The 26,932-nt window shown below is 50.1% G+C and overlaps 1 protein-coding gene across 3 annotated transcripts; it reads right to left on the reverse strand.

Moving 5' to 3' along the window:
* Positions 1-1,442: 1,442 nt before the first annotated feature.
* NFAM1 (NFAT activating protein with ITAM motif 1) lies at positions 1,443-21,413 on the reverse strand. Of its 3 annotated transcripts, none has more exons than XM_036760925.1 (6): positions 21,347-21,413; positions 12,828-13,160; positions 11,660-11,775; positions 10,348-10,449; positions 5,492-5,578; positions 1,443-1,713 (listed from the first exon to the last, which is right to left on the reverse strand). In XM_036760925.1, the coding sequence occupies exons 1-6, from the start codon at positions 21,399-21,401 to the stop codon at positions 1,675-1,677; spliced, it is 732 nt and encodes a 243-aa protein (XP_036616820.1). In that variant the 5' UTR covers positions 21,402-21,413; the 3' UTR covers positions 1,443-1,674. The 3 variants fall into 3 exon arrangements, with proteins under 3 accessions (XP_036616820.1, XP_036616819.1, XP_036616821.1); XM_036760924.1 differs by having other exon boundaries at positions 1,443-2,600; XM_036760926.1 differs by lacking the exons at positions 1,443-1,713; positions 5,492-5,578 and adding an exon at positions 9,851-9,996.
* Between the last annotated feature and the right edge of the window lie 5,519 nt (positions 21,414-26,932).

Raw genomic sequence — 26,932 nt, forward strand, 5'->3', positions numbered from 1 at the left:
AAGAGATAATCACATTCAGGTAAAATGCATCAACATATTGACCGTGGCAGGCATGTATGCCTCATTCCATACCTGTACACTACCACCTCTCTACCGAGAGGAAGGAGGTGTGCTTCATCATCTGCCTTCTGGAGTCGAGATTGGTCATGGCATCATTTTGAATTCTGTTACCTCTTAGAATTGTTTTCTTTTGCATTATGACAGTCATTGGTGTATTTCTTCCCTGGTTCTTCTTGCTTTGTTCTATATCTGTTCAAACAAGTCTTCCCAAGGGTTTTTCAGGATTCCTTGTACCCATCATTCCATATGTCATAATCATAGTATATCCTAGCTTGCTCAGTCATTCCCCAATGGATGGGCACCCACTTTGGTAGAAATACACAGTGGAAGAGATTTGTGATGGGAACGAAATAGCTCTTGGTGATATGTGTGCGACTGTGGGACAAATAGATGGAAGGACCTTGGGGTGGGTATGACTGAGGAGAGGGAGTGGACAGGGCCATGGAGGTGGAAGGAAGAGAGTGGGAAGCTCCAGAGCTTCTTGGGGAAGGAGGTTGAAGTAGAGATAAAGGATCTTTGGTGTGATTAATGGGAAGCTTGCCCCTAGCCAACCCCCAGCAGAGCCTTAAGAAGGGAGATCATAAAACACAGAGTCAGGAGGGAGCTCAGAGGTCTCCTAATCCTGTATCTATCTAAAGCATAAACCTTCCCTCCACAAAGTCTTTCTAGAGCATCATTAGAGAGAAGTGGCCTTATCAGTAGGAGACTGGAGATGACAACAGTGCGGCTGAGATAATACAATGAGGGGACGGTAATGATGTAGCCGCAAGGTCCCCTGGGGATAGCCTCTTCTCAGCCACACTTGGGACCATGGTACTGTTGGGGTAACCACTGATTCAAATTCACAGCTCACGAGCCCCCACCGGCGCTTCTTCTGGAAGACCAGACCAGATAACAGTGAATTTAAAGCAAAGGCATTTAATGGAACAGAATAACTTGACAATAGCAGGGAATTAAATCAGATAGTAAATGCTCTTGGCACCCATTTCCAAATTTCTGTTGCCCCCACATTTGTCTCCCAGGGAGCACTAATCTCGGTGTCTGATTAATCACACTGTATCACCAACTCAGCAGGAAGGGGATATATCAGTCACTCACCAAGGAGTGCTATGGAAACTCACTGTCACTCTAGGGAACTGAATCCGGTATTGAACTGTAGGCTCATCAACGCTGGGTGATCAATGAGCTGTCACTCATACCTAGGCTCAGCGGGAATGCTGGCACTCGGGTTATTGTTGTTCAGTCATTTTCAGCTCTTTCCGACTCTCTGTGATCCCATTTGGGGTTTTCTTGGCAGAGATATTGGAACGGTTTGCCATTTCTCCAGCTCATTTTATGGATGGGGAAACTGAGGCAGACAGGGTGAAGCGACTCGCCCAGGATCACAGAGTTAGTGAACTCTGGATTTGAACTCCTGACTCCAGGCCCAGTGCCATATCCTCTGTTCCATCCGGCTGCCCCCAGGCACTCAGGACACAGAAGAAATTTTCTTCCCATTTCTTTTCAGCTAACTGCTCTCAGCCCCCTGCTCATGTGACTCCTCCAAGCCAGCGTCCTGTCCTTCAGGAGATTTTCCCCAACACTTTTCAAAACCTGCTACTGCTTGGAGACTCCTCACAGGACACCACTATGTGCAACCTGGACATCATGGTTCTGAAGAAAAAAGTGGAATTTGTGATGAGATTGGCCATAAAATGGAATTTATGACCCTTATACCAACACTGTGATCCAGCCCTCTGTGATTCTAGGCAAAGGGATTAATAACGTTATTAATAATGACTCCTATGTTTATAAGGTCCTTTTGCATTCATTATCTTATTTGGTCATAGGCTGATGGATGTAGGGTCCAAAGAGACCCCGGTTGCTGGCCAATCCAAACTCCTCTTTTTACAGATGAGGCTTAGAGAGCTCAAGTGACCCGTGCAGGGTCACATGGTAAGTGTCAGAGGCACGGGTCTTCTGGACTCCGGGCCCAGCACTTTAACCATCCCACCAGGCTGCCTCTCAAAACAAAGCCCTTCTACAGCCGGGGAAGCCTAGGCTCAGAGAGCTTGGGGGATTTGCTCATGGTCACACAGTAAGTAACAGAGAATTCAGAAGCTCCTGACTCCTCTGGAGGAGGTGGGGGAGGTAGAGAGTGCTTTGTGTGGGAGCCATAGCCTGAGATGGTAAGAGGCTGCCTGTACAAATGCCTCCTGAGCTCGATGTGGGAGAAGGCATGGGATTCCTCAGTGGGCTGGGGAAGCTGAGAAGGGAGGAGAGTGGAGGAGGAAGATCCACCATCTCCAGGTCTTCAGAGGGAACTCAAAGCGCATCTGGGCTGTGTCCTGGTCCACACCAGGATGCATGGAGCAGTCCGGAGTGGGGGTTGGGGGAGGCCAGCTCCCATCCCATCCCCAAGATAGCAGCGGAGTCCCAGGGTATAGACGCTGAGTCATATCCTCGAGTGTGGGGAAAAGGAGCAGGAAGCCACGATGAGCCCTCCTTTAGAAATTCTCGTAGATGACATCCGACTCTTCTCCTCTCATTTGGTGTTCTCTCTTCAAATTAACAACAAGGACAAAAAGGAGGAGAAATATTAATTTGCCAAATGGAGTGACTTTAGGAGCTCTGTAAGGAGCGATTCTGGGAAGTTTTGCAATTAAAGCAGAGGAGGTGGGGGTGGGGTGCTACAAGCCACTGAAGGGGCTTAACCTTGGAGTCAAGTGATTTTTCTGGGGCTTCAGCTCCCTCATCGGCAAACTGGGTGTAACCTCAGTGTCAACCACACCTACTATGTGTCAGGTACTGTGCTGAGGGCTGTACAAATACGGGCTCACCCAATCCTCATAACGACCCTGGAACACCGAGGCCAACGGGTTAAGGGACCTGCCTCGAGTCACCTAGCTAGTGATTGTCCGAGGCCGGATTTGAACTCGGCTCTTCCTGACTCCAGGCCCAGTGCAGTTAGGATTCTAATTCCTGACCATTTTCGTCTGGGATGTACATCTGCGCTGGGTGACCCAATGGCCCAAACGGAAACCGGCTTTATCTCTGAACTCGCCCCTCCTTTCCCAGGTCTCCCTGGTCCCGGCTCTGATCCCACTTCTACCACTGCTCGCCGTGCGCGTTTGTGCCAATCACTTCAACTCTCTGGGCCCCATGGTCTGGTCACTAAAGTCAGAGGGTGGGAGCACACGTCCGAGTCAGGCGCCTCCTCCTCCCGAAGGTCTTCTTGGATTTCCTCTTCAGGACATCTCTGCATCCTAACAATCTCCCAGGGCTCTCTGACTTCTCCCATACGTGCATGCTGGGCTACTTTGTTTCTACAAAGATGGATTTGTAGCCATCTTCATCTCCCTGTCAGTTCTGGAAGCCCCTTGAGGGCAAGGCCAGTCTCCATTGTCTTTGAACCCCCAGGACCAAAGATGGGCCCTCTCTATAGAGTAGGCGTTGAATAGAGGGTGAATTATTGTTGTTTTCAATGTCATTCAATCAACAAACCTTTAGTCAGCACCTACTCCTACTGAGTGAGGGAAAAGATGGGGAAGGGGCGGGGATGGGGGGTGGGGGATGTACGATCTTTTGGTCCGGTCCCTGCCCGCCTGCATCTTACAGTCTAGAATCGTCGCGGCTGTGAGAGCAGCCATGGAAATGCCCCAGTCCTACTTTGATGGTGCATGGTCTAGTGGAGTGAGCCTCTGACCGATATTTGAACCCTAGCCCTGTCCTTGGCTGACTGTGAGCCCTCTCAGCTCTGAGAGTCTGCGCTCATAGATCATAGATGGACCTCAGAGGCTAACCCCATCATTGGACGAAAGGGGAAACTGAGGCTCACGGAGATTAAATGACCTGCTCAGAGTCACATGGAGAGTAAGTGGCACAAATGGGATTTGAACCCCAGTTCTCTGACTCCAGAGCCAGGGCTGCTATATCAAGCTGCCTCCCAGCCCTGACCTCCTCTGTCCTAAGGTCCCTCCCAGCTCTGACATTCCCTGTTCTAAGGCCCCTCCCAGCCCTGACCTCCTCTGTCCTAAGCTCCCTCCCAGCTCTGACATCCCCTGTTCTCAGGCCCCTCCCAGCCCTGACCTCCTCTGTCCTAAGCTCCCTCCCAGCCCTGACATTCCCTGTTCTCAGGCCCCTCCCAGCCCTGACATCCCCTGTCCTAAGGCCCCTCCCAGCCCTGACCTCCTCTGTCCTAAGCTCCCTCCTAGCTCTGACATTCCCTGTTCTCAGGCCTCTCCCAGCCCTGACATCCCCTGTCCTAAGGCCCCTCCCAGCCCTGACATCCCCTGTCCTAAGGCCCCTCCCAGCCCTGACCTCCTCTGTCCTAAGCTCCCTCCCAGCTCTGACATCCCCTGTTCTCAGGCCCCTCCCAGCCCTGACATCCCCTGTCCTAAGGCCCCTCCCAGCCCTGACATCCCCTGTCCTAAGGCCCCTCCCAGCCCTGACCTCCTCTGTCCTAAGCTCCCTCCCAGCTCTGACATTCCCTGTTCTCAGGCCCCTCCCAGCCCTGACATCCCCTGTTCTCAGGCCTCTCCCAGCTCTGACTTTCCGTGTCCTAGAAATGGGGAAAGAGTCATTTCCAAGGGGGGACTCTTTTGAGAACTAATTAGGAACTGCTGCAGGAGACGTGAATAAAAGTGCCGGAGGCTGAGCTTTGTAGTGTGGCTGGAGCTGAAGCATGAATCAAATCGGCTCCAATTCTCTTTCAGCGTCTCACCAGCCAGAGCCGTCCCTGGTCCTGGTGCCTAGGAGCCAAGGCCGTTTGCGTGATGGAGCAGCCTTGGGGGAGAGCTTTTGGGCGGAGGGTTTGATTTTCCAGAGCCAGCCCACAGTCTCACCCCGGCCTCATCATACCGGAATTCGATAGGTGCCCCATTCTATAGATGGGCCATAGGGGCTCACAGGGGGCAAGTGAAGTGTGGGAGGTCCTGCGCCTCCCAGCCTTTCAGCCTGGTCTGATAACTACTCATTTTAGAGGAACTTTCTCAACCCAGCCACAGGCATTTAAGCGACAGGGGGGGGGGGGGGGGGGGGGGGGAAGGGAGCAGGCACTTTCTAAGTGCTTTACCCATTATCATGTCATGTGATCCTCATAACAACCCTGGGAGGGAAGTACTATTATCATCTACATTTTACAGGCAAAGAAACTGAGGTAGAGAGTGGTTAAGTGACTTGTCCAGGGTCACACAACTAGTAAGTGTCTGAGGTCACATTTGAACTCAGGTCCTCCTGACTCTAGGCCTGGCACTTGAAGTTAAAGGGACAATTTAGAAAGCCCAGTCCAGTGGCCCAGACTAGCTCTTCTTTTGGGCACCCTGGGGGAGGGGCACGGTAAAGGCTGGTGCCCTCCTCAGGGTCACTGGCAGCAGCTGCTGCCCTCTTCCTCTGCACCCCTCACCCCACCCCCAGCTCTGGTGATAGCCACAGCTTCATACAAAGTCGGTACCTGGGTTGGCGGGCTCCGCTCAGACGGAGGGATGCTGGCATCGTTCTGAAGACAGTCATAGACCTCAGACTGGCGGGACTGGAGAGCCTGCAGGGGAGAGACAAGGGCAAGGGAAGGGGAGGAACAGAGCCCAAGGCTTTCCTCTGAATCCATTAGACATCAACTACCTCACTCTCTGTTTCAACAGGGAAGGAAACTGAGGCCCACAGGGAATGAGCTGTCAGGAAGCCTGGGTTCAAATCCTGCCTTGGATGCTTTACAATTTTGTGATGCTCGGCAAGTTGTTTAATACGAGTCTCAGTTTCCCCAACTGAAAAATGGGAATCATCACATCATTTACCTTCCAGGACTTTGATTGAGGAGTCAAAGAGATAGTGCATGTCAAGTACTGCCCCCTAGGAATGTGCCCCTCCAAGCAGTCCCCCTCCCCACACCCATTCTTCCCACTGACAGTGAGGAAGAAATGTCCCGAGGCTACTTTTCCTGGTCTGCTGACTCACGACATGCCTCTGCTTGGGACGAAGTGTATCTTCTCTTGGAGCACCAAGAGTGCCTGCATTGGTAGGGGCCTGAAGGCACGTGGCAGATCCAGAGCACCCTGAACCTGGAGCATGTTTTTAGATCGGGGAATATGTTCGAGCCAAGGGTACTGATTCCCAGAGCCATAACTGGGGTGGGGCAATCGGGGCTTTGCCCCAGGGTGCTAAATTAAGAGGGTTCTGATTAAAATAATGCTGTTTTGTGTGACCCCATTTGGTGTTTTCTTGGCAAAGACACCAGAGTGGTTTACTGTCGCCTTCTCCAGCTCATTCTACAGTTAAGGAAACTGAGACAAACAGGGCTAAGCCCTGGTGGAATCTGAACTCAGGAAGAGGAGTCTTCTGGATTCCAAGGCCAGTGCTCTGCGCCCTGTGGTGCCCCCTAGCCATCCCCATGGTGTTTCAGTGTCATAGAAATTATTCATAATTACTTAATTACTGATAATTAATAATTACTGGTGATCACACACAATTACTTAAAATAGGAAGCGATTGGTTGATATGTCCCTCCTCCCTTCCAACTGCTCCTTCTTCACCCCATGGCAGACCAACCTCAGAACGGGCTTGCTGTGATCTGGAGTCTCTGCCCAGAAGGACCGGTAGCCCCTTGTCTCTGCCTACTCCCCTGGACTGAATTTGGCCTTAAAAGTTCATCTGAGGATCTATTTACATGTCTCGTGCTGCTCGCCTGAGTGTGACAGACGCTAGTCCTGACTCCGGGTACTCTTCATCAGGGCTCGGGGGCACCCTGCTTCCTGAGGGCTATTCCAGTACAGTGGGAACAGAGAAATAGCCTTAAAAGGCCCAAGGAAAGGTCTGGTGATGGATTGTTTGTGTATCCTCCAAGGACGGCCTCGGCTAGATGCAGAGAGCTGCCTCACCAGAGGCTGGTCCTTAGTCAGTGAATTTGGTGGCCGTGGTATCCCATGTGATACCATGTGGCAGCCCCAGTGATAATGATAAATCCGTGCTTTTCTGGGCCCACAGACCCCTCCTTGGGGCGATCCCTCCACTCACACAAGTCACCACCCATCTCATCCTGTGTGAGGTCATCCACAGTGGTCAATGGTGATGACCAGAGTGCAGTCCTAAGCCTCCCCCATTTTTTACTCCTCCCTCTTGCTAAGTGACCAGCCCAACTCGCTTGAAGACTTTATGGCTGTTTCTTCTCATGGATAAATCAGCTTGGCTTGTGGCTGGCAGTCTATTAACACCCACCTCATGTCTCCCCATCGCCCTCTGGGTCCCCTGCAGTCCTTGCTCCTCTGAAAGAAGGCAATGATGATCATGGTGATAACCGGCCTGCTGATAAGTGGTGCCTTGCCTCCCTCTCTGTTGGCCACTCTGTGTGCGGTGGCAGGACAGGGATTATTCTAGACCACCAGCTGAAGAAATCCATCCACTTCTGGAGGCTGAGCACCGCAGGCAGGCCAGTCAGGCACCATTGCTCATGTTCCGAGGAGCTCTAATGGGCCTGAGCCTCCTCCGCTCCTTGACACATCAATGTGGGGAAAGGTGCGCATGGTCTGCTTAATGGCGCGGGGGTCCCAGACGCAGGCATGGGCAAACAGAATGACTGGATCGCAGCTCATCAGAGCCAGAGGGGAGCTTGGAGGTCATCTTTTACAGAAGAGGAAACAGCAGACCAGAGAAGGGGTGTGACTGGCCCAAGGCCACACAGCAGATCAGTGGTGGGGCAGGGATGCCAGGTCAGGTGCTCAACTGTAACTCCAGTGACTTCTGCACCAGCTGAGGCTGCCTCCACCACCATTATGGACTCACAGCATCCCAGCATTGCAGCCTTCAGAACTAGGGGCAGCTCAGGAGAGCGTCCAGTCCAGTGGTCTCTGGTCATGATCACTGACGCCATCCCGGGTAGAGTGAGCGGAGCCAGTGCGCTGGAATCAGTTTGAGGGGGAGATGGGGACCTCTCCCTGTACTCAGTCACATGGAGGAGAGTGGGTTGCCAAGGAGGTAGTTTCTCTGGTAACAGGCAGGCAGGATCTCTGGAGGAGGAGGAGGAGGAAGAAGAAGAGGAGGAGAAGAAAGAGGAAGAGAAGGGAGAAAAGGGGAGGAAGGAGAAAAAGAGGAGGAGGAGGAGGAGGGGAGGAAGGAGGAGGAAGAAGAGGGGGAAGACAGCTGCAGGAGCAGGTGGCTCAGCCACACAAACAGGAGCTGGAAGAGGCTGAATGGGGGTGCGGGGTCTGAACACAGAAGGGTGTGATGACAACCAGCACCATGTCAGTCGGTGGGCCTTCAATCCAGGGCATTGTGGGGAAGGATGCATCGGCTCCAAAGGGCTCAGTCCATAAGGTCGCAGGGGAAAGGGCCTGCTTGGTTGAGGGGGTCACGAAGGAAGGCAGCAGCAGGGAAAGACAATTCTAACTAACTCTTACCTCTCTTGTGCACTAAAGTTTGCCCCCCAACACCCCTTGGAAGGAGGGGAGGTGAGACCTAGACTCCCCAGTCGAGTAGGGGAATGAGGTTCAAAGGGAGGAAGGGACAGCCCTTCCTCCAATAAACTTCAGAGCGAGGGAGCAATGAAGGGCAGCACCTTAGCATGGGCAGAACCAAACCTGGGCTCGAATCCCACTGGTACTCTTCCCTAGCTGGGTGCCCTTTCTGAACCTTGGTTTGTCCCTCTGTAACATGGGACAATAATAACTCACTACCTGCCTCACGAGGCAATTGTATGCCACGTGTTATGTAAGCTTTAAAAGCCTCTTGGGAGCAGGGCTGATCACCATCGAGGCATTGGGAGCCTGAGGGGGCCACACAACAAAACCCTTTTCTTGAGGCCTTTTCTGGGCCTCAGTTTCCTCAAGATGACACTGAGGTCTCTTGCAGCTCTATATCTATAATGCCCCAAGTCTATGCCCCCGGAAGCTCTTGCCCCTCCCTGGCTTGTCTGCCTTCCTCTGCTCTGGGGCAGGGTTATCCCCTAAAGGTTGCTACGTGTTCTGATTTTCTCAGGGGGAGGGAGCCATGTAGTGGCCAGAGCTTATTGTCTGGACCCTGATGGGATGAAGAAGCTGCTAATGGTCTGATGAGCAGGGGCCAATTAACAGCTTGGAGAGAAGAGGTTGGACCAGGGGCAACCTCTGGGACCTGCATTTTTATTCAGGTTTTGACTTGAATTTTTATGAAGAAAATTTCAAGGTGCCTGGGTTTGCGGAATAGGGGTTTCTCCTCTCCCAGGAAATGACTGAACAGAGTTCTCAGTATGTCTGAGATATGCAGCTGAAGCTCCCAGGGCCCTAATGGGCCTGGTAACTGGGGGGTCTTCTTTGAGTCTCAGACTCCAGCACCATGGAGAAGGACTGATTCCGGGTCCAGGTTACCTAAGGTGAGCCTCTGGGTGGAAGGCGATGGGGGGGTCTCTCCTCTCCCAGAAATGACTGAACAGAGCTCTCAGTATGTGTGAGATACGCAGCTGCAGCTCCTGGGCCCCTAATGGGCCCAGTAACTCCTGGTCTTTACGGGACCATGGAGAAGGACTGATCACGGGTCCAGAGCCTCTGGGGGCAAGGCGATGGGGGCCTCTCCTCTCTCCCATTTTCGTTATTGGGGAAACGTGATTAGTACAGTTGCAGGGGGCTCTGGGGCAACGCCCCCTTCTGTGAGGGTGAGTTTGAGGGGCCTCAGAGAAGCCCCTTGTGAGTGAGGGGAATAACAATAAAGCTAAATAATATTATCGAAGTTTGGCCAAGCAGTTTACAAATGCTGTCTCCTCTCATTCTCAGGACAGTCCTGGGAGGTAGTGGCTATCACTTCCTTCATTTTACAGAAGACGGGGGTTAAGTGTGACTTACCCAGGGTGACTAAATTAGTGAGCGTCTGAGGCAGACTTGGAACCCAAGCCTAAACCATCGAGAAGAACAGCTGGAGTTTGGATCGGTCCCTTGGGGTTAATGGCTGCCTCAAGATTCTAAGTGATTTAACTTCTCTGAGCCTCAGTTTCTTTTTCTGTAAAATGAGCGCCTTGGACTAAGTGATCTCTGAGGCCCCTCCCACCTCTGGCATCCCCCATTCTAAGCTCCCTCCCACCTCCGCTGACCCCTGTTCTAAGCTCCCCAGTCTCCCAGTCTGGGGTCCTTCACCTTGCCTCTTCTGTTCACCAGTATCTGTGCAATGGCACCCTACATGGGGTAAGTGAGGGAACAGAACTGATTCCCGTGACCATCTCCAGAGGGCCTAACTGGCTCTCCCATAAGCCTCACACCCATGTCCTCTGTTTCAAGGATGTTCAACAAACTCCCCAATGGGCCTGCTTGAAGGGAGGCTGGGTCAGGCCCCGAACAGCAATGACTGACTCACAGTGTATATGGATCCTGCCTGATCAGGCTTGGGGTCTGCTGAGCACCCAGCTGGGCCTGGGTCTTTCTGATGTAGGATCTTCTTGGCAGACATCCTCCATTTCTGTGGGGACAGAAGGACAGGGTAGGTAAGTCCCGGGAGCCTCCGCACTTATCCCAAGAGAGCCTGGTGGGCCTGACACGGTGGCAAGGCATCCTGTGTGGCCCATGCACCCCTGGCCCTCCAGAGAGAAAGCTACAGCTGTCAGGAAGACACACAGAGACCCAGTCACTCATTCCTTCTCTGGTTCCTTCAAGCCTTTATTAAGCATCTACTGGGGGCCTGGCACCAAGCTGTGTGCTTCGGTTACAGGGACAAAGATGGGGCATGCCATTGGGAAAAGCAATCAGTACACCAAGAAATAAATGCAAAATGTGCCCACAGGAATTCTGGGGCTGGTGGGTCAGAATGGGCCTTAAGAGAACACCAAAGGTCAGCCAGCCTCAGAGCTGAGATTTGAAGGGAGCCTGACCAGGATTCTAAGGGGGCCTGAGGAAGGACAGGATTCCAGGCATGGGGGATGGATATGGAATGTTGTGTAGAGAGAGTGGCAAGGGGGTGGATCTCTTATGGACATCCCATGTATGGTCAGAGTTCTGTGCTTGGAGCTGGGGCAGATACAGATAAAGGGAAGGCTCAGACCCTGCCCTTTGGGGGCCTGGAGTGTGAGGAGAGGGTTTCCAGTATTTGTCCATCTCCTGGAAGAATGTAAGCCCTCCCCTGTTCTAAGGCTCCCTCCCGGCCCTGGCATTCCATTGTCCTAAGGCCACTCCCATCCCTGACATCCCCTATTCTAAGCTCCCTCCCAACTCCGACATCCCTTGTTCTCAGGCCCCTCCCAGCCCTGACATTCCATTGTTCTAAGGCCATTCCCAGCTCTGACATCCCCTGTTCTAAGCTCCTTCTTAGCTCTGACATCCCATGTTCTAAGACCTCTCTCAGCCCCGACATTTCATGCTCTAAGGGAGTTTGACCAGAGGAGCTTCCAAGTCCTTTCCAGCTCTAGATATTCTCCAACCCCATGACAAACTTGGAGAACTGAGGAGGGAAAGACCAGCTCTCTCCCAACCCCCTGACTGCCCATCCCTTCCTTGTCAATGGGGAGCTGGCCCAGGTCTAGGAGGTGGTGGCAGGTGGCCCCCCCTTGGGGGGAGAGAGGCCTTGAGCCTTTTGGCCTGAGCCTGGATGCCTCCAGGATGCCCATGGGCATGGAGAGAGGGTGAGGATGGTATATCTCAGCCCTGGCCTTCACCCCCACAGAGCTGGCACATACCTTTGCCTTCCAGATCAGCAGGCCTGTTTCCAGGATGCTCAGCATGGCCAGGAGGCCGGTGAAAGTGAAGAGGAGAAGCTTCTTGGAGCCCTCCGGGGGTTCTTTATATCCAGCATCTATGAGGACATGATGAGCAAGAGATAGGGCTGAGCAGAGCTGGCCTCTCTGCACTGAGAGCGTCCTGGTGGCCTCAAGCTTCCTTCACAGCTGGACCAGGGAGCGGGGCAGGGGCCCTGGAGGGGCCTGTCTGTTGGCTCTGTTTTATGGTGAGAAATCTAGATCCTTGATCTGGAGCTCAAGGGGGGCTTTGGAGAGGCAGGTGATTGTCCAAAGTCATCCAGCTGGTTGGGTTCTGCTGGGCCTCCAGCCCAGGTAGATGGCAGATAGAGCAGAAAAAGTGAAATCAGGGGTATGGGCTTGAAACTATCTCTGTGACCCTGGGCCAGCAACGAAGAGCAGGGGCTAGGCTGGTGGCTGGCCGGGCTCTGTCCAGGGTGAAATCCAGGGTTCTAGAGCCTATGACAGCCTCCCAAGGTGAAGCTTATTACAGCTGGAGACTGGAAGACCCAAGTCCAAATCCTCCCTCCCCCTCCCCTGGCTGAATAGAGCATGTCTCTGTGCTCTGGTGCAGCAGCTAACATCTGAGTCACACCTAAGAGTCTATGGACCCGGCATCTCATCTGACACTGTTCCCCAATCCTCCAAGGAAGGAGCAGGGGTAGGAATCCCATTCTATGGAGGAGAAAGCTGTTCAGCTCCGTTTAACAACCTATCTGGGTGACTTATCACAGCTAGGAGGTAGGATTGGAAGCCAGGTCTTCCTTCGGTGCTTTTGGAGCTTGGGTGGAGAGGTAGGAGGTGGGGAGGAAAGAGTTCACTCAGGCCATTCTGGGATGCCACCTCTTGGCCCCTGAAGCAAAACCATCACAGCTACGATTTCTTTGCACCTTCAAGTTCATAGAACACCCTCCTTGTGCCCAGGCCTTGAGGGCAGTCAAGGGCCCTGGGTTTGAGTCCCAGCTCAGCCACAGAGCACCTTGAATCTCCTCTGTAAAGGGAGGGTGGTGGACTGGATGACCCTAAGGTCCCTCCCACAGCCCTGAATCTGCTGGTCCTTTGCTCTCTTCACCCCAGGCGAAGCTATAATAGCCCAGCCAAGACAACTTACCTCGGACCAGGATAAAGGTCCCCTCGCCCTTCTCTTTGCGGGTGGGCCACTCCACCTGGCAGTAATAGGTGCCCGTAGCTGAAGCATTGTGCAGAGACGTCAGGGTGAACGAGCAGATCTCAGTGTGGGTCTTGTTCTCAACTCCCGGGGCCTTATTGCAGTTGGCCGAGATGGGGGGGCTCTGCCTGACCTGGAGGTCAATGTGATAGTAACTGAACTTATACTCCTTGAAGGCCGGAGTGTAGGGGTAGCTGACCTCACAAGTCAAGGGAAGGTGATGGCCGGCCAAGGTCACCAGGATGGGGTCTCCAAGCTGTGTCAATTGCTGGGCTCCTGTGGGAGAGGGAGGAGAGAAGGAAAGAGTCATGAGGGGAATTCCTGCATCTAGAAGGGCCTGGGGGGCAGAAAGGGCAAGCCCTCTCTTCTTTTAATTATCTGCTGTAGAGCTGAGACTTAAGCTGCAGGGGGATGGCTGATCTGTACTGCTGAAGTGAGGCTGCACAATGGAAGTTCCCCCACCATGGTGAAGAATGAAGTTTTTCATCAATAAAGATGAACATCGACTCTGTCACCAATGGCAGAGCTCCTAGTGTGCAAAGACCCTTCAGCAATGCAGATGGCAACCCCTCTCTCTATGCTGAAAGTATACGTATGTCTGTTTATGTCATTGCTGTTCGGTCATTTTCAGTTGTGTCTGACTCTTCATGACCCCATTGGGGGTTTTCTTGGCAGAGATACTGGAGTGATTTGCCATTTCCTTCTCCAGTTCATTTTACAGATGAGGAAACTGAGGCAAACAAGATGAAGTGACTTGCTCAGGGTCACGTATCTAGTAAGTGTCTGAGTCCTACAACATTGTAAACCTGAAGAACCACCACCCAAAACTTTTCATAGTGGAATTCTAATAACCGGGCTTGATCCTAGAACACGGCTACGAGGTGGCCTCTCTCCAAGAGGATGCTCTGAACCTCTGGTATGAATTCCGACTCAGAGGATGCTTTCAATGTTTTCAAATTTCTTTTCATGCAGTCCTTCCAAGGAAATGAGGGGATGTGTGGGGTCTGCTCATCAGCAGCTGGAACAGCCAGTCTCTTTGAGACTCGGCCCAGCCCCCCGCTCATTCTGCCTTGGCGAAGAAACTGCGACTCACTTCCTGGGACCTGACCCTGTGAGACCCCGAGGTATCCTGTGGAAGCAGAGGAGATTGGCTGCTGTAATTAATCTGGTCTTTAAGATTTGGGGGAAATCTATAAAAAAAAATCGGCTTCTGCCATCCCCAGGTCCTTCCTGAAGTCATTATTTTAAGGCCACCGGGTCAGAAGCATGTAAATTCATGATCTGGGCTCAGGGCTCCTGCTGCTTGGAACGCTGGGGCAGGGATGACCTTGGTGCTTTGACGCATCGGCAAGAGCTCCAGAATGTCAAGGGATGGGATGTTATCTGATGGATTCAATCAATACTGACAGCCAATCTAGGGAAGTCAGGCCCCAAATCATTTTTTTTAAAAGTTCTCCACTGACGATACTGGTGTGTGGGGGCTGTGCTCGTGTAGGGGGCTGGGTGACTGGAGCTGGCCACAGTTTGGTTTCACAAAGACCCACCCGGATGAGGGCTACTGGGGTGCTGGAGTGTTAGAGTACTGGAGTACTGGGGTACTGGAGTACTGGGGTGTTAGAGTAGTAGGGTACTAGAGTACTGGGGTACTGAAGTACTGAGGTGCTCAGGTATTGGGGTAGTAGGATACTAGAGTGCTGAGGTACTGGGGTACTAGAGTCCTGGGGTATTGGGGTACTAGAGGAGCAGAACTCTAAGGAACTGGGTTAAAGTCCCAGCTCGGCCACTTCCTGGTCATGTGATCTAGATCTAGTCACTTGACTTTTTTGGGCCTCAGTTTCTTTGTCCAAAAACACTTAGGAGTTGGAATCAATGACAGCTCTCAATCTGTGATCCTTTGACCCAGGCTCAAATCCTGATTCCAAATCCTGGCTCTGTGCCTTCCTACCCTGATAGCCAGGAGCACATTACTTTTTCTCTCTGTGCCTCAGTTTCCTCCTCCATACAATGAGAGGCCTGGATTGATGGATCTGGGAGTAGTGGATTAATCTACCGCCTGCAGCTTAACTCTTAGTCTTTGTGACTCCTCGGAGCACAGCTCCCTCCTTAGCTGTCACTCCCTCCGTGTATCATCTTCTCTCCCTAGTCCAAAGTAGGCTCCTTGAGAACAGAAACAGCCTTGCTGAAGTCTTGCTGACTGATTGACTAGAAATAATAGAAGTTAGAGCTGGGAGCCGCCCTAGCAGAGCCAGCTAGTTCATCACTATCATTTTACAGGTGAGGAAACTGTGGGGCCAGAAAGCTGAAAAGGCTCGGCCAAAGTCACAGAAATACTGGGGGAGAAGCCAACATCCGAACTCAGCTCTTCTGACCTTCAGGCCAACGATCAGTGAACAGGAATTAATGGAGTGCTCACTGAGTGCCTGGCACTGGAGGATACGTAAGAAGACAAAAGGGAAACCATTGCTGCCCTCAAGAAGCTTCCATTCCACTGAGGGAGACATACGGGTATGTCTGTGTAGGCTCAAAGCGAATAAACTCTTGGGATGAGGACTCGCTGTTTGATCCAAACAGCTGGGAAAAGTGGAAAGCAGTCTGGCAGAAGTTAGGGAGAGACCAACATCTCATACCATATACCCAGAGAAGTTCCAAATGCATACTGGACTTTGCTTTAAAAGGTCTCATCATAGTGACTAGATTTGGAGGGTCATGGGGAGGGAAGAATGAGGGGGTGGTCCAAGGCTTCTAACCTGGATGACAGAAGGAGGGCGGTGCCCTAGACAGAAGCAGGAAAGTTTGGGGGCGGGGCTTATTGGTGTGATTGGGATCGGGGCAAGTGGGGGATAATGTTGTGGACATGTTGAATTTGAGATGCCTGTGGGATCTCTGGCTGAAGAGGCCAACAAGCTCCTGAGGACCTTCATTCATTCATTCAATTCATTCATTCATTCATTCAATAAGCATTTACTGCATGCCTGGCACTGGAACTCAGAGCTGCATGTGTCAGCCTGGGAATCATGGGTGCCTAGGTCTGAAGCTGGAAGGGACCTCAGAGGCCATTGGGTCCAGTTCTTTCATTTTATGGGTTCAGTGAAGTTAAATGAGTTGCCCAGAGGGGCAAGACTTGAACCCAGGTCTTCTAGATTCTGAGCCAGCGTACCGACTGCCCCCCTCATAGGGCAGGCACGCCGGCCTTGCTGAGACAGCATGTAACAGGCAAGTCCGCCTAACGCCCCCATCTTTCCTGAGCCCCCCACCCTGGCGATAACAACATTAAAGAAACAATGACACATATATAACATATACTGAATTGCTTGCCTTCTCAACAGGGGTGGGTGGGGAGGGAGGAAGGGAGACAATGTGGAACTCCAAGTTTTAAAAACGAATGTTAAAATTTGTTTTTACGCACAACTGGGAAATACAGGCAATGGGATCTAGAAATCTATGTCGCCCTGCAAGAAAATAGAGGGGAAGGGGATAAGAGAAGGGGGGGTGATGGAAGGCAGGGCAGGTTGGGGGAGGGGATAATCAGAATTCGAGCCATCTTGGGGTGGGGGAGGGGAGAGATGGGGAGAAAGCTGGAACTCAAAAGCTTGTGGAAGTGAATATTGAAAACTACAACTAAATTAATTAAAAGAAATAATGGCCTAGAAGAGCCATTCCTATCCATGTGCCATGCTGCTGCCTCCTAAGTCCACAAGCTGAAGCGTTGCCTCCTGCATTAGAGTGGGAGCTTCCTGAGGCCAAGGCCTGGCTTATCTTTCCTCTCTGTACCCCCAGCGCTTTACACATAGTAAGTACTTAATAAACACTTCATTCATTCATTCCCTCCCCATGGAGATGACAGTGGAACCCACAGGAGAAAATGAGATTTATTCACTCAATAAGCATTTATTAAACTCTAACTACATGCCAGGCACTGTGCTAGGCACCTGGGATACAAAACCCCAATTACATTTTACTAGAAAGAAGCGAGAACATGATGTCCGCAGAGGGGTGTAAAGAGAAAAGAGAAGGCCCAGGCCACAGTCTCACTCGGAGGGGAGGGGAAGGAAGCCGACCCTGCAAAAGAGGCCGAGTGGTCAGACAGGCAGGAAGAGAACCAGGAGGAGGGAGTATCTTTCCCCAAAACCCCAAATCAACCCAACTAAGAGAGAAGAGAATATCCAGGAGGAGGGTGATCAGCCCGCCCCCTGGTGATAGAGGTCAAGGAGAATGATGGGGAGAAGGGAGGGTTTGGTTTGGCAGCTAAGAGCCTTGGGATAACCCCGGAGAGGACGATTTCAGGTGAGGAGCTGGAAGGCAGACTAAGGGGTGGAGAAGCATGCAGGAGGTGAAGATGTGGGGGTGCACAAGGAGGTGCCTCTTTCTAGGATTCTGGCTGTGAAGGAAGGGGAGCAGGGAGACCTCGGAAGAAGACAGAGACTCGAGAGGATCAAGAGAAGGGCTTTTCAGGAAGAGGGCTGCGTGTGTCTGTAAGCGGCAGGGAAGGAGCCAGAGGATGGAGAGGAATGAAGATGGGGGGGGGCGGTAGGTTGGACAGTGACCACAATTTTCCTATTAATATAAGAAATATACCTAGAGACGTACAACGTAGGATCATGCACCATGGAGGTGCGCTCATTTCAACTCCAACTAAAATACTGTTTAGCACGGACCTGGCTGGCATACAGTAAGAGCTTAATAAATTCTCATTTGCTCCCTTGATTTTGGGAACCAACCAAACTCCTTCCTGGCAACAGCTCTGCAAAGTCAGCAATGCAAAGATTATCATCCCATTTACAGATGAGGGAAGTGAGCTTGAGAGGTCTCTCAGCCAGGGCCATGGGATCACAGATCTCTGGGTCGGAAGGGAGCTCAGGTCCAGTCCAACTCTCTTTTTAGCCAGAAGAAAACCAGGAAATGGCTTAGAGTGCATTCTTCATTTTGCATTCCTTCTCTGTCAACGAGCATGGATTAAGTGCCTACTATGTACCAGGAACTGGGTTAAGTGCTGTAGATACAAAGAAAAGCAAAGGACAGTCCCTGCCCTCCAGGAGCCCCCAGTCTAATGCTGGAGACCATACGCAAATAGCTCTGTATAAACCAGCTATAGATGGGATAAATGGGACCTAGTCAGTACAGAGAACTCACTAGCATTGAGTGGGATTGGGAAGGCAGGGCTCAGAGGCAAGGAACAGGGGAGAATTCCGGACATGGGGGACAGCCAGAAAATTGCAGAGAGTAAGCTCCTTGAAGGCAGGACTGTTTCCTGTTTTTCGTTCTTGAATCCCCAGTGTCCAGCGCAATGCCTCACGTACTGTACTTAATAAATGCTTGTTGAATGGAAATGAATAAGTTCACAATTTCTTACACATGTTTCTTTCTTGTTTTTATGTGTATGGAGACATTTATTGATAATTGATAATTGGCAGCCTGGAGTGAGGAAGACTTGAGTTCAAATCCAGCCTTAGACACTTAATAGCTGTGTGACCCTGAGCGAGTCACTTAACCTGTTTGCCTCAGTTTCCTCATCTCCAAAATGGAGATAATAGGAGCATCTCTGTCCCAGGATTATTGGGCAGGCTAAATGAGATGATAATTATAGTACATTAGTAAATGCTGTATAAATGGGAGCTATTATTATTATTAATTGAGAAGTTTATAAAAAGACTCTTGATTCAAACTCAGGCCTCCTGGTTCCAAGACAAAGGGCTGTGTGACATGATTTAACAGCCACCACTACAAAGGCGTAGAGAGAGCTTGGAATATGGAGTTCCAGAATACACAGGTTGTATAGGCTTACAACCAAGAGTAACTTACTCTGCAAAACTGAGTAAAATCCTACAAGGGAAAGGACTTCCAAGCATTCCTGATAGAAAGAACAGAGCTGGATAGAAACTTTGAGGTACAAATACAGGCATCAAGAGAAATACAAAAAGGTGGATATGAGGGAGCAATCATAAGGGATCGACTGAAGATAAACTTTATATCGTCCTAACACAGGGAAATGTGTCCTCTCAGAACCTGGTTCTAATCAGGCATCAGAGAAGGAGTCTAATTAGACAGAAGGCCTGGGACTGATTCTGTTATGTTCGGATGATCTTAAAAGCTGGATGTAAAGGGAGGGGAAGGGAGACAAAGGATGGGGAAAATTGCTCCACATCATCCAGGTGTTGACATAGAAATCCATACAAACAAGAAGAAGGGGTAGGGGGGAATGGCTGACCCTGGAACCTTGCTTTCATCTGAGCTTGTCAAAGGAAGGAAGAATACATGGGCGTGTGCGTGAGTGCTCAGACACACACACACACATACACACACGCACGCACACGCACACGGAGTTGGGTACAAAAGTATATTTCACTAAACTTGGAAACATGAGGCAAAAGAGAGAAGGGAAATAGGGAATATGGAGGATAGCATAAAGGAAGTATTCATCTTAAGCAAAATAAACTCTAAAGATGTACAAAATATTAATAACAGCTCTTTTGTGGTGGCAGAGAATTGGAAACTGAGGCAATGCCCATCAATTGAGGAATGGCTGAGCAAGTTGTGGCATAGGAATGTAATGGAATACTCTTGTGCTATAAGAAATGAGGAGCAGGATGCTCTCAGAAACACCTGGAGAGACTTTCATGAACTGATGCAAAATGTAGCGAGAAGCAGGAGAACTTTGGCGACAATAAGAGCAACATTGTACAATGATTAATTGTAAATGACTTAGCTCTTCTCAGCAATACTTCGATCCAAGACCATCCCAAAGGACTCATGATGAAAAATGCTGCCTACCTCCAGAGAAAGAACTGAGGGGGTCTGAATGCAGATTGAAACAGACTCTTTTTAACTTTCTTTATTTTTCTTGGGTTTGTTTTGTCTGTGTTTTTTTCACAACATGACTAATATGGAAATATGTCTTGCATGACTGCACTTGTAAAACCTATATCAAATTGCTTGCCTTCTCAAGAAGGGGAGAGGGGAAGGAAGGAGGGAGAAAATTTGGAATTAAAACATTTTAAAGCAATGTTAAAGTTGTTTTTACATGCAATTGGAAAAAAATAAAATGTAAAATGTAAAAAGATGTAAATGTACAAAAAGAAATGGTGAATGGAATAGTTTCAGGAACCCTGGGAAGACTTGTATGGACGGATGCAGAGGCAGAGTGAAGTGAGCAGAACCAGAACCATTTACACACACACACACACACACACACACACACACACACACACACAAACACACAAAAAACCAAAATCAAAACCAATAAAGACTAACAACTTTGAAAGACTTGGGAGCTCTGTCCAATCAGTCTAATGGCCAGCCAGGATTCTAGAGGACTCATATAACACATACAGCCCAGCTCCTGAGAGAGCTGATAGAGAGGTGATGGACTCAGAAGGCAAATTGAGACACTTTAGGTTTGGGGTTATGTTTTTTTGGACACAACCAACCTGAGAATTTGTTTTGCTTAATTATACATGTTTGTAACAAGGGTTTTGCTTTTCTTTCTTTCTCCTTGGGGGTCTGAGGGAGTTGGGAGGGAGATAAAAGTGAATTTTCATCAATTATAAAAATTTTAATTTTGAAAAATAGAAAAGGTGCTATGTGAGGTCAGGGGGTGAAGGTGGTAGCAAGCAGGGGAGAGCTAACACCAGAAGAAAGCAAAATGGGGTCACAGGCCAGGCTGGGTGGGGAGATACCAAATGGTGGCCACTTTCTTCTGGCCCCGGACTACAAGGACATGGAAAAGACGAAGTCCAGTCCTTCAGCTTAGGTCTGTGATCCTGGAGTCATTTCTGAGGACTGGGCCCCTTAAGGGGTTCTCTGTGACCACGCTTTGTTTCCAGACCTTGTGCAAGAGGAATTTCTCCAATTGCATTAACTGTTGGTGCAACGAGGGAAACGGCAGACTGCTTTTATTTACAGGAGGTGATGGTTATGAAATTCCTCGTTTAGTATGGGGGCCGGTGGAGGAGAGCAAAGCCAGAAACTCCAAGCACTGTTATCATCTGTCCCAGGACAGCTTCAAGAAAGCACTAATGGGAAACATGTCAATTCTGAGTAACTTGAGCTTAGGATCACATTCCAAGCCAAAAAAGATACACTAAATGTTGTGTTCCTGAGAAACTCTGACTCCCTAAAGCCGGGCTGATGTTTCCTGAAGCATGGGTCTGAGCTGTCACTCAAGAACCTGCAGGGGCTCCTGCTGGAAGATCATACAAACTCCTGGGTTCTATAGTCAGAGAAACTGGGTTCCAGTCCCAACTTTGAGGTCACTGCCTCGGTGACCTTGGGCAGGTTATTAAACTCTCCCTGGGTCTCAGGTTTCTCATCTATCAAGTGAAGGGGCTGGAAGAGAAGGCCTCTGAGTTACACAATCCTAAGGTGAACAAAGCCCCAGATGGAGAGGTAGGGGGTGGGGGAGCTGGATGAAAACGACTTTGGTGTGATAGAACAAGACAAGGTAGGAGACAAGGGGTGATACTCACCTGCTGGCTGAAGGGTCCATGGGAGTAGGATGAGACCGAGGAATCTGAAGGCCATGCTGGGCTGGAGGAGGAGGAGGAGGAGGAGGAGCTCTCTTTCCCAAAGGAGGCTGCTCTGAGGCAGTCAGTGTCTCTGTGGTTTCGTCGAGTTTCTTTCCTTCCTCTTTAGGTACTACAGGCTAGAGAGGCCCCACAGATTGCCTGTTTCAGGGAGCCAGAGTTCCCCTTAACTCCTATCGAATCTCCTTCCTGCTAGCTGCTCTTACTTACAAAGAGTCTGCTCCAGACAACTAACAATCCACTGTCAGTCACCAGATCTGGGATCTCACCAATGGGGGCTCATTCCACCAGGACAGCTGGTGGTCCCAACTCTCCTTATCCTATGAAGCCCATGTCCTTTCCTTCCTCCTGTTCTTCTGGAAATCCTTCATCAGTGCTTCATCCTTCATAACAAGAACTGTGTTATTTTTGTAATTGTGTACCCCACACCTAGTACTGTGCCTGGCATGCAGTAGAATGTAAGGTCCTTGAAGACAGGGACTGTTTGATTCTTGTCTCTGTATACCCCACACCTAGAAATGTGCCCAACAAAGAGTGAGTGCATAATAAATGCTTCTTGAGGACCAGCACAACCCTTGGGCCATCCACTGGCTGTCCTCCACTCAATAACAATTCGTGCCCCCTCATTTTCTGGTTGATGAGACATCTCGTGGCTCTTCTTGGGCTCAGGATACCCTCAAGTGACTCTGGCTGACCTCAAAGGTTTCTTCCTGCTCAAAGGTTCTATGACTCATGTACTGTGGAGAAAGCTCCAAGGATAAAGTTAGAGGGATTCAGAGCTCCTTTATTAGTGATGATAATTGAAGAGTTCCTGTAAAAGCATGGACCATTAGAGCTAAAAGGAATCTTAGAGATCATTAAGCCCAACTTCCTCGTTTTATAGAGGATGAGCGAGGGGGTAACTCCAGAGTCCTGCAGCCCCCAGCAGCAGATTGCGGGGGGTGGGGGGGTGTGGGGGTGGAGAACAGCAGGGCTCTGACCTCTGGCTACTGGGGAGGTTGTCCTTACATAACTGGTCAGAGCTGGGAATAACCTCACCCAGTCTCTCACGCAACCCTTGCTTGCCAGATGAGGAAACTGGAGCCCTGTGAGGGGAAGTCATTTACCCAAGGTCCTTCTTGAATCAATCTGGATTCTCGAAAAAGGTTACTTGGAGTTGTTTGTCCCCTCAAAGGCCCAAGTTCCTTCTGAGTTCTGCCCAGCTACCTTGAGGATTTCCCCTTTGCAGTAAAAACCTTTCCTTCTCCACCCAAAATCTACTCCCCATGCTGCAGTATAAAGTCCATATTCAGGATATCTTGCAGACTGTTCAGGAAGGGTGGATGGGACAGTGAGTGGGTGGGAATAATGGAATCCTGGGTTAGCCTCAAAGGCCTGGGTGTGAAGGAATGGCCTCTTCCTGGGCTCTCACTGCTAATAATAATGAGGGTGGCTCAGAGCTACTTTCTTAGACACAAGAAATGGCCCCAAATCCTTCTTTCTCTCCGCCCACCAATTAATAGCATTTTATTTTTTCCCAATTATATGTAAAGATCATTTTCTACATTCATTTTTATGAGATTTTGATTTCAAATTTTTCTCCCTCCTTCCTTCCTTCCCTCCTCAAGACAGCAAGCAATCTGAAATAGGTTACACGTGTACAATTGTATTAAATCTATTTCCACATTAGTCATGTTGAGAAAGAAGAAACAGAACAAAAGAGAAAAACCACAAGAAAGAAAAAGCAAAAAACAGGAAGAAAAGTGAAACTAGTCTGCTTGGATCTGCATTCAGAATCCGTAGCCCTTTCTCTGGATGTGGACAGCATTTTCCATCACAAGTCTTTTGGAATTGTCTCGAATTGTTGCGTTGCGGAGGAGAGCTAAGTCTATCAATCATCATTCAACGTTGCTGATACATTGTACAATGTTCTCCTGGTTCTGCTCACTCCACTCAGCATCAGTTTGTGTAAGTCTTTCCAGGCTTTTCTGAAATCCACCTGCTCATCATTTCTCATAGAACAATAGTTTTCCATTACATTCATATACCAACAACTTGTTCAACTGTTCCCCAATTGATGAGTATCCCCTCAATTTCCAATTCTTGGCCACCACAAAAAGAGCTGCTATGAATATTTTTGTATATGTGGGTCCTTTTCCCTTTTTATGATCTCCTTAGGATACAGACCTAGTAGGGGTATTGCTGGATATGCAATTGCTGGGTATGCACTTTGGGCATAGTTCCAAATTGCTTTCCAGCATGGTTGGATCAGTTCACAACTCCACCAACAATGCATTAGTGTTCCATTTTCCCACATCTTCTCCAACATTTCTCATTTTCCTGTTTTGTCATGTTAGCCAATCTGATAGGTGTGAGGTGGTACCTCAGAGTTGTTCTAATTTGTTCCGAATCCTTCTTGTCCACCTACACATCCAGACCAGTAAGCATCCCACTAGTGATTCCTGCTCTCTTGGATGTAAAGCAGGCATGGCCTCCCTCCCCTGAAATGGTCTTCCTAGTTATTTATTCACTCAACAAACATTCACTCATTCAGCATCTACCATGTGGGGAGCACTGTGCTTGGGGGTGAGGGGAGGAGAAATGGAACATTTATATTAGACTTAGTCCCTGTGCTCATGGAGTTTACAATTAGTAGAGAGATAAGAAAGGAACAGAGACATAATAATACCATCATATTATTAGCTGTTATGTTTTTGAATATGCCTTTATACACAAATAAAATATGAAACCATTGTATAGATACCTTTATATACAAATAAAACATAAGCTTTTTGGGGACAAGGACTGTCATTTTGGTGCACCCCACACCTAGCACTGTGCCTGGTAAGCTCCTTGAGACCTAGCTCACTCGGAGGCTCCATGAAGGCTCAGATACAGCCCCAGGAAGCCCCTCCCTCTCCTTCTTTACCCGTGGTATCCCCTCCCCCTCCCGCCCTTTATAGCCAACTCACATGCTGCTTCTCCAGGAAGACTTCCCCATTCATTTCTTCTCAGGCAGTCATATCTTTCCTCTTGTCTTCCCTGGGAGCTTTTGTTTGCCCTTCCTCTAATCCACTTATCATGTCAATCCAAGAAGTATTTATCAAGCACCCACTACACCCCACAGCCCCCAAGACCACCTTGGGCACTTACTAGCTGTGCAGCCCTTGGCAAGTGAGCTAGCCTCTCTGAGCCTCAGTTTCTACATCTCTAGCGGAGCGGCAATGGTGCTTATGGCCCCTCTCTCCCTGGGCTGTTTGTCAGCGCCTTGCCAACGGTAGAGCCCTCTAGCCCGGATCGTCTGTCATCATTGTTGAGAGCAGGTCAATTCCTCACTCATCTTCGCCCTCCCCAGAAGGGTCTGGCCACCTTCCAGTCCTCAGGCTCTCCAGCTCCAAGTGCTTTCCTTAAGCCTGGCCGGGTGGGACTCGGGCCACAATAAGTAAGGCATGATCGATGAAGAAAGGATTTTTTTTCCTGGCTCCCGTTGGGGCTGCGGGGTGGAGGGAGCCGCGGGGATATTTATCGTTGGTCCCTCACAATGATAGATGACGGCACATGTCTCGGGGAGATATGGATAATCTGTTTCATGCTGTTCCTGCAATCCTCCGGGGGGCCATCTGTCTCACCGCCTCGATGCCATGGTGATAGACATCGAAGGAATAAATGCCTGGAGAAGCAGGGAGGGGGGATCGCCCAGCCTAGCTGCCTGTCTGGGAGGCTCTGGAGGGTCCTTCCTGTCAGGTTGGATGAACAGACGCAGATAGGGCACCATGAGCTGGAAAAGGTCCAGAGGGGAATGACCAGGAAGGTGAGAGCTCGGGGTACCCCAGCGTAGGAGAGTGCTGGCCAGGCATTGGGGAGAGGAGGCAGAACACATGAACCCGGGAGAGCTCTCTGAGTGTCTGAAAGGCAGAGGGATTAGCCTTGGTCCGCCCGACCCCGGAAGGTACAACCAAGAATAATGGGGGGTGGGGTGGGAAGAGCTATAACCCCAGCTTGGCTCGGCATCCTTCAAACTCCCAGCGATGGAGGCTCCACATAGTCCAACAAAGATGATTTTGCTGAATTTTATGGAATGTCAGAGCTGGGAAGAATCTTAGAACAGGGAATGTCAGCTAGGAACAACCCGAGAACCTGGAAGGTCAGAAGCAGGAGGGAACCAGAGAACAGAAAATGTCAGAGTTGGGAGGGCTCTTAGGACATAGCCAACATTTATTAAGCACTAGGTATTGTGCTAAGCCCCAGGGAAAGAATCCAACAGAAAAGGAATCCTCCAGTATGATAGTTCTCGAAGGATGGCCTGAGGACCCTGCCTCCCACCCCATTTCAGAGGATCTTCGAGGTCCAGACCACTTCATAATCATACTAACATGCTCTGCCCCTTTCCAACCACATATCTGTGTGAGGCCAGATTTTCTTCATGTACTTCAACCAAACAACACAATGCAACAGATTGAAGGAAGAAACAGAGAGGAGCATCCAGCTGTCCCCGAGTAAGCCACATTAAAGAGATTTGCAAAAACGCGGACAGCAATGCCCTGCTTCTCACGGGTTTTTTGTTTTGGAAAAGCCTTTTTCTTTTTTATAAAAACGTTCTTTGTGTTAACATGCTTACTGTTGTTATCTTATGAAATAAGTAAATATTTTAAATGTTTTCAGTTTTAATTTCTAATACAATAAATTTGAATAGAAATAACCCCAAACCGAAGTTCTCTGGGGTCTTTCATAGTTTAAGAGTGTAAACGGGGTCTGAGCCCCAAGAGCAGGAGGAGCCTGGGCCTAGCCCAGCCCCTTGGTTGGAGACAAGGCTATCCCAGGGCACTGGGGTTGAGCCAGCTCACCCCCTCTGAAGGCCTCTCTGCCATCCTGAGGGGCGTGGGAGCCCAAGCTGCCTAAGCTCTGGAGAGAGGCTGCATCCCTGGCACCTGGGGTTTATCTGAACTTTGAGGAGGCATCAGGGACAGGCCCTGCAGGCGGAGCTTCTCACTCTTATCTTTCTGTGCCTGAATACATCCTAGTGAACTATTTACTGAGGCCCTGGGGCTTCAGGGCCGGCTCCCTCAGCAGAGGATGCTCTCAGCAGCATAGCCATGTAGCCCCTTCTCCAAAAATACTCTCACCCCACAGCCCAACTCCCCCATCCCCCCCCTTTACCTGCTGGCTTTTCCCTGGGGCCTGAAATGCCCTGAATTGCCAAAATCCGAGACTGGTCTCAAAATAAAGATTCTCTTAGTAGATGGAGCATGATAACAAAGGCCCCCTCCCAGCTCTGCCAGTCCCTGTTCTAGGCCTCCTTCCAGCTCTGCCAGTCCCTGTTCTAGGACTCCTCCTAGTTCTCACTGTCCCTGTTCTGCCCCCTCCCAGCTCTGCCAAGTCCTTGTTCTAGGCCCCATCCTAGCTCTGCCAGTCCCTGTTCTAAGGTGCCCTGACACCCTACGAACCCATGAGATGGTCTGGACTGCAAAGGATCTCCAGGCTGACCTCTGCTCCTCCCCAACTCTCACTATCATCAAAAGGTTCAATCCCCTTATGGACACCCACATCCTT

This window comes from Trichosurus vulpecula, chromosome 5, assembly GCF_011100635.1.
Source record: "Trichosurus vulpecula isolate mTriVul1 chromosome 5, mTriVul1.pri, whole genome shotgun sequence".
NCBI lineage: Eukaryota > Metazoa > Chordata > Mammalia > Diprotodontia > Phalangeridae > Trichosurus > Trichosurus vulpecula.